The sequence below is a fragment of the Phoenix dactylifera genome, chromosome 4, assembly GCF_051530095.1.
Source record: "Phoenix dactylifera cultivar Ajwa chromosome 4, Ajwa_hap1_PhDact_Kaust_v1.1, whole genome shotgun sequence".
In the NCBI taxonomy this organism is placed as follows: Eukaryota; Viridiplantae; Streptophyta; class Magnoliopsida; order Arecales; family Arecaceae; genus Phoenix; species Phoenix dactylifera.
In genome coordinates, this window is record NC_143193.1 from 6,123,555 (window position 1) to 6,136,200 (window position 12,646).

Here is a 12,646-nt window from a genome sequence, read left to right on the forward strand (position 1 = left end):
TATGTATTAATATATTTTATATTTTATTATGCTCTGTTGTATAATACTATGCAATGTTTTTTATAATAATTTTGTTATACAAAAGTACTTTCTTAGTTTATTTACCAAATATATATTAAAATGCCACAACACTTTACAAATTTAATTACAAAATAGTAAACAGTTTTTTATAAAAACTCTATTTCTAACATATTTATTTTCAAAAGCACTACTACCAACAACTTTTCCAAACAAATCCTTAAGTCTCCAACGTATACATGGGACGCAAACTGAGTGGAGAACCGGGCCGCCAACAAGCGGAGCTCAGTTGCTTGAATTCAGTGTGCAAGAAGTGTCTTATCCATTGAGTTGGGGCAGTTCTTGTGTTTTGGTACTTTGAAAGTGATACCGGGAGGTGTATGTAATGGTGGTCATACGAATGCATTATGAAAAACCAGACTTCAAACATAGCTAATGGAATCAAAAAAAAAAAATTGTCAGATCTAAAATAAAAGGAAACAAGAACACCATATTTCAGATAACTCTAAATCTCCAACCGGTTGGGGACAGCCAGGACTTAAAACCCTCATTACTCCATTAAGTGGCATCAGACTATTATAATCTTAAATTTCCACAAGATGGCGTTTGAGTTGCGGGGAAATCGTACCTTTAGCCACACTGAACAGTTTGTAGGCCTTGTGCTTAAGTTTCACCCAAATTATTCACTTTTATTATTTGATCGCAACCTCTGCGCGCTTAAGATTATGGACCTTTTCATCCAATTTTCTTTTTCTTAGCATTGTTCAGGATTTTGAACCTTGGATCTCCTCAAATAAACCACACCAAATAGTTGTTAGCAATACTTAGATATTTTCAATCTAATCTTCATATCATATATTAACACATGAGCATATTATCAGGAACGGCCCGAGCCCTAGGCAACCGGGCCAATGGAATGCCTCCGGAAGGCTGACCAAAAGAAAGCAAAGGCCCATATAAAACGGGAACAAGAGCTGACTACGAGTGTTCCCCCTTGATGGAAGGGAGGTGGAGAGTTTCCTAGCCTGCAGAGAGGCAATTTGGGAAGTTGGGGACAGTAGTTTTGTTTTGGGTGGAGAGAAAGAGAGAGGGATTTGGTTGGCTTGATACACGTCTGAAGCAACTCTTATCTTTCATCCCTTCTCTTTTTTGGTTTTGGTCTTGGTTTTCCTTCCCTCACATTACTCCTGATCCAGCTGGGCCATCAGGAAGAAAGATGGAGGGAGGGGTGGGGGGGGGGGGGGGGTATATTAATTAGATGGAGTGAATTTCCCATGATGCCTCTACTTTCTCTCATAGAGAGACTCCTCTGTGGACAAATTCTTTCCCTTACCTTGACCATGAAGTGCCATAGGATAACCTTTTCCTACTCTGCTCTTGCTTGACATGGTAAACAAAACTCCCAAACATTATCTCATTTATTTAATCAATTTTATGAACCTTTTTTTAAACATAATTATTTTTCCATACTTTCATTCAAAAATTAAATTAAACTAAAAAAAAATATCTGTATGCATTTTTTTTTGAAATAACATACTTGATGGCTATCTATTTTCATATCTTTTTTCTAAATATTTTATATTTATTAAAAAAAATTTATTACTAAAACAAAAAAGCCTCATTCACTGAACCTCCAAATGTATCGGGCTGCATATCATACAGGTTAATCAACTTGTGCACACATCCAGAAACTTGGGATGGGCAACATTGAGATGGTACAAGAACAATGATTCAGCTATAGTCAGAGACTAGTTTAATTCCAATTACTCTATCAATGGTCTGACCGTAATCGGCAAGTCCAAATCCAGTATCTAAATATCCAGGGATCCTTTTGTTGTTTCATTTTGTCCTTATGGTTTATGGTTCATGTACGTAGAGACCATCCTGTACCTATTTATTCTTCTTCTTCTCCTGGCTTGTTATGTTTAGACAGTAATAATTCTACTAATCCACACCTATGGAACTGTGGATTGCTGGCATCAGCAAGATTTATTTCTGAGAAGCAGGGTGCAGGAAATCATCTCACTTGATTAGCTCTGTTCTCTGTACACCCTTCTTTCTGGGAACAATGTAGGCTATTTAAGCATTCAGCACAGGAGCTTCATTGCTAGACAAGATGGAGAAAAGTTTTATATGATGTTAGTACCCTGCAAGCTAAAACGATACAGGTAGTAAGCACAGATTACAACACAAGAAGATTCAAAAAGCCTTGCAGGTCATTGATGGGAGATCAGGGCTCGCTAGTATTAGGAGTGGTGTTGGTGGTCGGGTTGACGTTGAGATCAGGGATGCCATTGGTGGGGGAACTGGGACTAGATTTGGAGAGCTTCTGCTTCAGCTCAGATAGCAGGGCCTGATTCTCCTGGTTGAGGATCTGCGCTTTCTTCCGGAGCCTTTCGTTCTCTTTTATTATGTACCAGTTCTGCAGGTAAAGCTTGGAGTTGAGCCTTTCCATTGCTGCCAGAAATGGTACCCGGTTAGGATCAGTATCATCAAATAAGCGGAGGAAACAACGGTTGCGAAGGTAAATAGCAAACAGAACAATTCCCATCTTTCCTATCTCAGAGAAATAACTTCACAAAAATACACTTTGAAATGTACTTTAACACACACAAGACGGACAGAGCAAAGCAATTGTCCAAAAAGAATAAAGAGCTTTATAGGACGAATGGTTCCAAAACGAGCAGCTCTGTGGCACGTTTTTTTCCCTTGGGCAAGAAGTAGCACAGGAAAAATTCTACAGTGCAAGGTGAAAAGGATACACAAGTCGTTTGGTTGGACTAAATAGGCATGAAGCCAAGAAGTAATGTAGCCAGTACAAACTAATCTTACAGCACTAAGATCCCCTGTTCAAAAGAAATGTTGTGAGATGGAGAAGCAGAGCCACAAAGGCTCCAAGTGACTCCCCTGGTAACAAAAAGAAATTAAGAAGAGGGGGAAAAGGAATCATCAACAAACCACCATCTGGAACATGCCAGCAGTGAACTATCACATAAGACATGAAGCAACCAAAGTTTTAAGGAGGAAAGGAAGAGCTGAAAAAGGCTCCTGTGAGATTTTTGTTCTTTTGCTCTTTTCTCCGAATCTAGTTACCTTCTGGGTGTTGGTCTTCTCTGGAAGTGAGTGAAGGATGGTTACAGAAGATGGAAAAGACCAGAAGAGGAAGTGAGTGGGAAGAGGTATGGCCCAACCAGCGATGGTGCCGGGGTATAAATATTGGTGGAAAACCAAGCGAGGCGTGGTAGGAGCAGGCCATCTCTCTCGGGAGCAGCAGGAGGGCGGCCTGTGGAGGGAGATATAAATGATGCATCATGAGATGGAGAAGAAAGATGGGGTGGCGTCACGTGATGATGAAATCGCTCTCATCCCCCTCCGAATAATGATGGGCTCGGTCGGCCCAAGATTCGCAATGATGGGAGCCGGCTTCACCTTTGGACTCCCCTACCCCATCATATCACCCCTCTCTGCACCCTTTAGCTGATGGATTCTAGTTTTGTGCCCTCTGCTGCCACCTTTCCCGTTTATATTTTCTATAGTTTGTATTTTAAAATATTGTACAATATTTATATTTGACCACTGCTATTAAAAATAAATAGGTGCCAAACAAGATATATTATATATATATATATGTATATAATTATTTTATTTGATAGCCCTTTTTTTTTTAAGACGAGTGCTACGTAGCATGATACAAATCATGCGAGAATCTATACCAAAAAAAAAAATTAGTAGCACTTATTTATTTATAATATTTAGAATATTTCTTAGTATAGGTTTAGAAATTAGAAGTAAGCCCATATCCATCCAAATTTGAAGATATTTTCCCCCCCATGGCAGGAAAATTTGGAGATTCTAGTGAATTTACTTCTCTGGATTAAGAATCTAAGTTTTAGATAATGGTGGAAGTTTATGGGATGGGCTCCATTTTAGACAAATAAAAAAAGACCCCCCTTTTTTTATTGCATGGAATGCAAGTTTAATGAGTCTTGATTCTGATTAGAGTTGGGCAACGGGCCGTGCCGTGCCGGCCCGGCCCAGGCCCACCGGGCCCGAGAACTAAACGGGCCGTGCCTGGCTCCCGGCACGGCCCGTCCAGCACGGAACGCCAGCCCGGCCCGGCCCCAGGCCCGTCTATTGGCGGGCCGGGCCGGGCCCGGCACGAGACGGGCCGTGCCAGGCACGGCCCGCAACGGGCGCAAACGGGCCGTGCCAGGCACGGCCCGTCTGGAGAGGGGGGCCTAGGCCCTTATGGGCCCTTATGGAGAGGTGAGTAATGCCGCCACCACCACCTCGGTGGTCCATCCCACCATGACCATGCCTTTGTTCGCGCGATTCACCTTCTCCATCCCCCTGCAAACCCTAAACCCTACTAAACCAAATGCTCGTCTCCGTTCCCCATGGCCCGTCTTCCTCCTCATCCAGATCGGCTCCATCTCCAGCCTCAAGGTAGCCTGGCGCAAGGACCACCTCCTCGACTCCGCCATCGAGCGCGACAAGCGGTGGCACCTCTGCGCCCGCGTCGTCCGCGAGGTCCTCAACGAGCCCGGCCACGCCATCCCGCTCCGCTACCTCGAGAAGCGCCGCGAACGCCTCCACCTCCCCGTCAAGGTGAAGACCTTCCTCTCCCGCTACCCCAACCTCTTCGACCTCTACCCCGACCCATCAAGCCCAAGACCGAGCCCGTCCCCTTCCTCCGCCCCTCCCCCCGCCTCCGCTCCTTCCTCGCCCTCGAAGCCTCCCTCCGCGCCCGCCAGGAGCCCCTCGTCCTCGCCAAGCTCTGCAAGCTCCTCATGATGTCCAGGGACAGGGTCATCCCCGCCGAGAAGCTCCTCAACGTCAAGCGCGACTTCGGCTTCCCCGACGACCTCCTCACCTCCCTCGTCCCCAAATACCCCCACCTCCTCCGCCTCGTCCCCAGGCCCGGACCGTGCCAGGCCCGCGGGCCAGCCCGGCCCAGGCCCTTATGGGCCGTGCCGGGCCGGCCCGCGGGCCGTGCCGTGCTTGGCCCGCGGGCCTAGAGCGGGCCGTGCCGACCCAGGCCCGAAGCTGGCCGTGCCGGGCTCGGCCCGCGGGCCAGTACCCTGTGACCCAGCACGGCCCTCTCAAATGGCACGGCCCTCTCAAATGGGCCGTGCCTGGCACGGCCCGCTACGAAGCGGGCCGTGCCTGGCACGGCCCGCTACGAAGCGGGCCGTGCCGGGCCGTGGGTGGCCCGGCCCAGTGCCCAACTCTAATTCTGATATAGTGGACCGTACGAAGAATTCAGCACTCCCACGGTCCGGCCCAGTGCCCAACTCTAATTCTGATATAGTGGACCGTATGAAGAGTTCAGCACTTTGTTTATTCTTATAATACTTCTTTCTCACTGCAATTATTTCTTGCCCATGCACAGAAGGAAAGAAGAGGACTGACGTGAAACATGGCAGGCCCCCCAATTATGAGTCCTTGTTTCAGTTTTTTGCATGCTGCCATTTGGGTCAAGCATCTTGCCATCTAATCCTTGTGCTTTTAAAATAAGTGTTGGTCTTTTCCATTTTTTAAATAAATTTTGAGTTCAACTTGCCGTATGTAAAATGGTTCATTAATTGGGGAGGAAGCAAATAAAAAGGCCAGTGGATTGAGGTAGATTTTCTCAAGTTTACTCCAACCAAACAATGATAACATCACTGGTGTCAACCTGTGAAGAAATGATGGCGAGTCCTACCAAATGATGGTAATGGTCACCCTTCTCCTCTTCTTTCCTCTCTATAACATAATTTGTTGACTGGCTGTAGTAATGCTTGCTGTCCCTACATGGATGGATGGTTGTGTTCATGACCTACAACTATGACTGCAAAGGGGTTTAGGATTTCAATGAATGCAGTCTTCTTTCTTCCACCGCCAAGAGATCTTGCATGGCTTCCGACCATAATGAGCAAGTTGCAATTGAGTGCACACACTTAATAGAAAAGCTTATTCCCTTCCATAAAGCAAACTGGTCAAAAGCCTTTCGCTGCTTGCCACCCTATATTTTCTTTGTTCTTCACGTGTGCATCCAATTTCTTTTTTGACTTCCATTAGATTTTTGTCCCCAAAGTAGGCATTGTTTTGATATTGTAACAAGGATAAAATAAAATAGACTCACTTTAGAGTGGGGACGTGGAAAGAGAGACATTGCCAGATTTGGCAGCGATGGAAGAATTGTGAAGTACATGGAGATCTCACAAACTGTTCTTTTGCTTGCTAAAAGACAATCTAACTTCAGATGGTTGTATTTGTTTATTGAATGTAAAAGTTATCTCTCTCTCTCTATCTCTCTCTATCTCTTTGAGGGTGGGTACATTACATGTAAAAGTTATCAGAGGAAGGTTTTATAGGGAATATGATCTCATGATCTCATGCTGCAAAGTTAAAGATTCGATGGGCAGAGATGTAGAGGTTCATTTATATACATCACTTGATGGCACAAGATGTCCTTATTTATGCTCATGATGACCTTTAAGTCAATCAATATGAGAGAGCATCATCATGCGTTGCACATCATCGCTACTCCGACGGTTTACAGAGATCAGGGGTACCAAGCTACATGCTCATATTGAGAGCCTAACGGTGCCAAAAAAAAGAAACTATAAGCATTACAAAAAAATTGAGCATTTTTCGACGCTTTTTAAAAGCTTTACCGGCGCTTATAAACGTCGGTAATTTTGGCGCCGATGCTTCCAGAGCGTAGCAAAAGCATGGTGTAGGTGGGGGTGGAAACTTTTTTTGCCGAAACTTTTTGAAAGCATCGGCAAAAAATGAAAGCTATGCCGACGCTTATAAGCGTCGGCCTATTTTGAACTACGCCAACGCTTATAAGCATCAGCAAAAATCAAAAATAAGCCAACGCTTATAAGCGTCGTTAGAATTATTTTTAAAAAAATAAAAATGCTAATTAAAAAAAATATGGTTCAATGGTTCTTTTACGAATGCCCGATGTTTCTTTTACAAATTAAAATTTATATGATGTTTTTTAACAAATTACAATGGAGAGATCGATCAATGGTTCTCTTAAATCCCATTTTCATCTCCTTTGCATCCCCAAACTACAATGTGGATTAAAGATGAACATATATTTTTTAACAAAATGGATAGGATTAGAGATGAATGCCACAAAAATACAAAAAATAATAAAAAAAGAATAAAAAAACATACAAGTGGGCAAACAGCCCACTTCGGACAAGCTTCCAAAGCTTCTTCCCGGTGAGAGATTTGGCGATGGGGACTATAACGACGCCCTCCTCTTCGGACAAGGTTTCGACGATGAGGACTACAACGACGCCCTCCACTTCGGACAAACTTTCGGCGACGAGGACTGCAACGTCCCCTCGGTCCTCTTCGGGTTTCGCCATCTCATCAGATTCTTGGACCGCTTTCCAAACCACGAGCGTCGATCCCTCAAATGTGGAACTGAAGAGAACGGAGATCTTGGAATTTCTCTAGAATCGGTTGGGAGGCAGGGCATCGGCTGGAAAAATCTTAGAGCTTCCTAAAAAGAATTCAGACATGCATGACATATAACCCTCAAACCAGAATATATAACCCCAAAACCTCTAATACTCAAATCGATCAAACAAATAGAGAAAGATGGCTCGAGAATCAAAAACCTGGGTTTCTAGGTCGGAAAAATGAAGACACCAAACATGGGAAGGGGATCCCGAGTGCAAGACAAATCTGATGAAATTTTTACCTAGACAAATCTAGAGCTCGGAGACGGCAATATCTAAGAATTTTCTTTCCAAGACGGAGAGAAGAAGGAAAGGGGGGGTTGGGAAGCTTTCAGCTAGGGTTTCCAGAGTCGCGCCGTTTTATAAGGGGGGTGAGTGGGATGGTGTCCGACGACACTTATAAGCGTCGTCGGATACCATGGGCTTCACCCGTCATCTGGGTCTGGGTTGGCATCTGACAACGCTTTTAAGCCTCGTTTGGCGTCCGACGATGCTTTTCAGCATCGTTTGGCCCAGAGTTTTAAGAGAAAAATTAGTGTTAAGTGGAATATTTAGCGAGTAGGATTCCGCCGAGGCTTCTCTTTAGCCTCTGACGACGCTTAGCAACGTTCTCTTACAATTTGCTTTTCACGATGCTACCTAGTGCCGTCTTAGTTTCATCTCCGACGACGCTATTAAAAAGCGTCGCAAAGTTTTGCATTCTCACAAAATTGCTGACACTTCTTTCTTGCATCGACATATTTTTAAAGAGTCAGAAAAACTAATTTTTGCTATAGTGAAGTCTGATGATAGTAGTGTTTCTGAAGGTATACCAACCCCGTCCTGTTGTTGCCCTACAAGTTCGAAACCAAGTCCATTCATGGGCGAAGGATAAACTTGAACCCCACGAGTCTATGGCCACCGAGTACTACAAGAGCCATCAAAGTCAAACACATTCTTGACCAGAAAAAGGGCATATAGTCTACAATTTGAACATGACGAGCTTGTAAGCAATAAGCGGATCAATATAAATTAGGCCAAACTAGCCGACTTTTTCCATATTTGCATCTGCAATCCATTTGGATTGCGACTTGGGTGGCGCATAAGAGTGAGAGAGAACAAACCTCTCAGAGTTCTTACTTTTAGACTCTCCAAAAATTGGAGGGTGTTTCTTTTTCTGGCTTTTTTGAAAAGCAAATGGACTTAAAAATGGTAGTAGCCATCCTTACATACTTTTCTAACTTCTAAATCTTGATGAAGGCTAGATTTAGTCCTAAGTTATTTGGTACAACAAGAAAGATAGGATTTTTTTAACCTCCTTTTAACCTCCCACATTGAGCATATATATTTAATTAGAACTCTTATTTTGGTGGATGTTGCAAAAAAAATAAAAAAGAAAAAAGTCCACTTGATAATTAGTTTTGCAAAATAAGACTTGATTGTTTGATTTTGAAGCTCAGTACGTATTAGCTTTTTCTTGAATCAAATTGTTCATGTGTATAAACTAATAACGTATTTCCTAAATATGATGCCGAAAACATGCATGGCAATGTTGTGGAGGTTATTACTGAAAACAATGAAAAGAGGAGCAGTAGTGGCAGCAAGAAAGTCACGGTGGGGATCCTAGATGAGCATAGCATCTCGGATGGCACCAGAGAAGACAAAGCACGGAGGAGGGCGGTGGTATCACACTGACATTCATAAAAGTGCCCAAGCGATTGAGTGGAGGTGGCATTCTTGCAGCCCAGGTAAAGGCCAACCTTGATAGAGGGGAATGTTAATCATACAATAAAAACATGCTAAAGTTTAGAATCACAATACCATAGTACACAGTTTGGGAGATATACCTGCAAAAGACATCTTGAATGCAATTCTTTAGTACAGATAAAGAAGGGGTGGAGGGGATGTCGTAGCCTGGGGCAAAGTAGGGGAAGAGAAAGATATGGAGATGGTGAGGAGTCTTGTGTAAAGATTTTCAAGATTAGCTCTTTTTCAATGCATTTTGCTCTCTACTCGTCCCATATACATATATGTGCATATTGGACATAGCATTTGCACTAAAACACAACTTTTAGTAGGAGATATACACAAAATATATAACAATGTACACATGCCTTTTTTTGAGAGTGTATCTTTTTGATGCACAAATAATCCACCTAGTAAGAGACCAATACAAATATATTGTTTGATATAATCATAATATTAGTTAAAACATATTTTATTAGTCATGAGCTAGGTACAACATTGATTCACACTTACTCAATATTTAATACAGACAATATGCTACTTGATGCATTCTTATATTTTTTTGCTATACTAAGTCCTTTCCTTGATGCATACTGATTCTTTACTTGATACAAACATACCATTTCTTGATACATAATTATGTTTCTTATCTACTCATCATTATTAATGCATACTTTAAACATTATGGTATGCACACATAGTTATATATATATATATGGTACAAATTACTTACCTTTACTTCTGAGATTAGAATACCTCTTCTGATCCTTAGGTGGCGGTGAATGATGAAGACCAAACCATTAACTCTATTGAAATTCATGCGTCGTTTGTCTTCCAAGACTAAGCATGACATACCACGAGTACTATTGTCCTCTCTCACTATCTTCCCTTTGCTCACCATCTTGTTCACCTCCTCCTTTCCTTCCCTTTTGTCGAGGTTAACTTTCCTCTAGCTACAAAAACATTGCCTTCCTCTTCTACCCTACCCTAATACTTCAACTTCTTCACAAATATTATTGTCCTCCTCCACTTATGTCCCTCTTCTTCAACACCATCTAGAACACCATCCTTGCCTACAAGTTCAATTACAACTTCTTTGATTCCATTGCCACACTTCTTATTGTTCTAGGTGACATCCCATACTATATTAATGAAGTATTTAGGAAATATTGTACTATTTCACATAAGAGGCATTTGGTCCTCGAAGGAGTAAATAGGGATTGAACTGCAAAGTTAAACAATCTCACCTTAGTTTGCAAACTTGATTATACAGTGATTTTTTTTTTTTAATCTACTTTTTTTTGACATGATCTTTGCTATTATTGAATGAAATTGAGTCACAGAATCGGCAATACTATGCATACACTTGGTGTGTGAAGCACATCTTACATGACTTTCTAAGCACAAAACATTCAATATAATTTCTAAACAACAAAATATAGATATAATAACAAATCTACGTGTGGGATTGAGGATGATTATTTTGAAAAATAATATTATAACTAATTAAAATATTTTAAATGTTTAATAGATTAAATGAGCTATTGGAGAAAATCTAGTCTATAAGAAGTTATAAAATTGTAATTGTGACTTGTGACTTTTAATAGAGCAAGGGATAGATGCACATACCATAGAGTAGATATCAAAGTTTGAAACATAGATAGTTTTATCTTGATTTATCATATGTTGGCTAAACATAGAACTTTTATTTTCTAAGAAATTTTTACATATATTTGTTTTCGTTTAATCAAGTTAGATAAAATCTTCTCAGAAAAGAGATCTCGAAATCTTTCCATATCAAAAGACTAGGCTATTTAGAAGGGCATAGCTTTATCACCAAACTTTGGTGATCATAGGATTCATCTTAGATCATTTATGCAAACTTCAAAGACTTTATCATGGTACTTTGCAGGAGAGATTTATGAGAAAATAAAGGGACATCTTTTCATTAATTTAAATTTTTTCTTTTTCTAAATGTCTCTGTTTTTTCTCTATTTGCTCTTCTGCATTGATGCAGGATGTCAGGTTGCTTGGATTCTTAGAAAAATGATAATACTTGATTACGATTCTTAGCAAAATACTATGAAAACACAGTCCCTAACCGACCATGAAAATGTAGCATTTGAGAGCCCAAGCACTAATTTACAATGGCTATTTGAGGATGGGTACTAGTTTTTGTTGTTTTCCATACAATGTTAATTCATCTGATATGATCATTAAAAATAACAGAGAATTATAACATTGGTTCCAAAGGTGTATTTATAGTTTCAAATAATATGAAACTTGGAAATCAAAATTGAAACAGCAAGATATTTTTTGATTGTTGTAAAAAACATCACCATGAAGTCGGAAATATTTGATCCATTCAAATAATCATTTTCTCGTTATAAGTTGAGGATTACCACATTAAAACAAAATAGGTTACATAACAAGAAGGAAAAAATATTAATTCTCAAAATTGTAAATATCAAAATTCTCATTGTTGGAATAAGGTTTATCAAGAATATATTTCTAAGGCTGTGGGAACTAAGGTGTAAATTCCCTGTTAAAGTGGGGAAAAAAAAACTCCTACAGTTTTGGAGATAACTCGGCAATTAATATCCGGAATTTTATGCACTTTCACAATGGTATGGAAAGCATTGATGAACAACATATTTTCTTTGATTAGCAATGTCATGCATGCGGAGAGAAAGATCCCAAAAAAGAAATTCACAAATTGATAAATGAGAATCCTTGTAGTAAGTGATACAGTATATCCTGACAATGAGGCCAATAGATCAAAACTTAATAAGACCGAGTATGTTTAAATAGTAATTGCTAGTGGTATCATATTCCCTTAGAATCCAGATAAATAATGGCTTAAAATTGCATCGGTTAGTTTTTTAGAGGAAGATAATGTTCTGATAGAAGATGTATATATTTCCTCTCATAAGTGCCACATTAACCATTAATCTATTAAGGGGCAAAGTAAAGAAATCAAAACAGATAAAAAAACTATTGCTCACAGCCTCACACAAGCATTTTATTTTGGACAATATAACACGGCCAGAATAAAAAAAGATACTGAGATTTGTCTAATTTTTCCAATCTTATTTGAAAATATTTTCTCATCACCTGGAACTAAAGGTCATTAGCTTTGTTTCTAGCTGTAGAGCAAATCAGGGCCTTCCTTTTCAAACAAAAGATGGCATATATCATGGAGGAAAAGGATAATAGCACTTACATGCCCAGCATTATTTGATCTCCATATTTAGCAGTTGCACCAATATGTTACCTACAACTACCAAAAAAAAGAAAAAATTCATAAAGCAAAATTAATTCATTTGTTAACAAAAAAACATAAAGAAAATTTTGTACGAATGTAGATGCATGCACACACAAAACAAAGAAGAGAAAGAGGGAGAAGGGGTGGATATTTATGGAAAACATATTGTTTA

The 12,646-nt window shown here is 40.5% G+C and overlaps 1 protein-coding gene across 2 annotated transcripts; it reads right to left on the reverse strand.

Moving 5' to 3' along the window:
• Positions 1 to 1,843: 1,843 nt before the first annotated feature.
• Positions 1,844 to 3,362, reverse strand: LOC103698523 (protein LITTLE ZIPPER 4-like). Of its 2 annotated transcripts, XM_089930346.1 has the most exons (2): positions 3,112 to 3,362; positions 1,844 to 2,475 (listed from the first exon to the last, which is right to left on the reverse strand). In XM_089930346.1, exons 1-2 carry the CDS (start codon positions 3,329 to 3,331, stop codon positions 2,249 to 2,251), a joined length of 447 nt encoding a protein of 148 aa, XP_089786472.1. In that variant the 5' UTR covers positions 3,332 to 3,362; the 3' UTR covers positions 1,844 to 2,248. The 2 variants fall into 2 exon arrangements, with proteins under 2 accessions (XP_089786472.1, XP_088576904.1); XM_088720778.2 differs by lacking the exon at positions 3,112 to 3,362 and having other exon boundaries at positions 1,844 to 3,065.
• Positions 3,363 to 12,646: the final 9,284 nt, after the last annotated feature.

Bases quoted from the DNA above. Each gene is read 5' to 3' on its own strand.
- LOC103698523 (XM_089930346.1), bottom strand. From the start codon at position 3,331: ATGATGCATCATTTATATCTCCCTCCACAGGCCGCCCTCCTGCTGCTC. The intron at 2,476-3,111 runs GTAACTAGATTC...CATTTCTGGCAG, and splicing joins AGAAGACCAACACCCAGAAG to CAATGGAAAGGCTCAACTCC.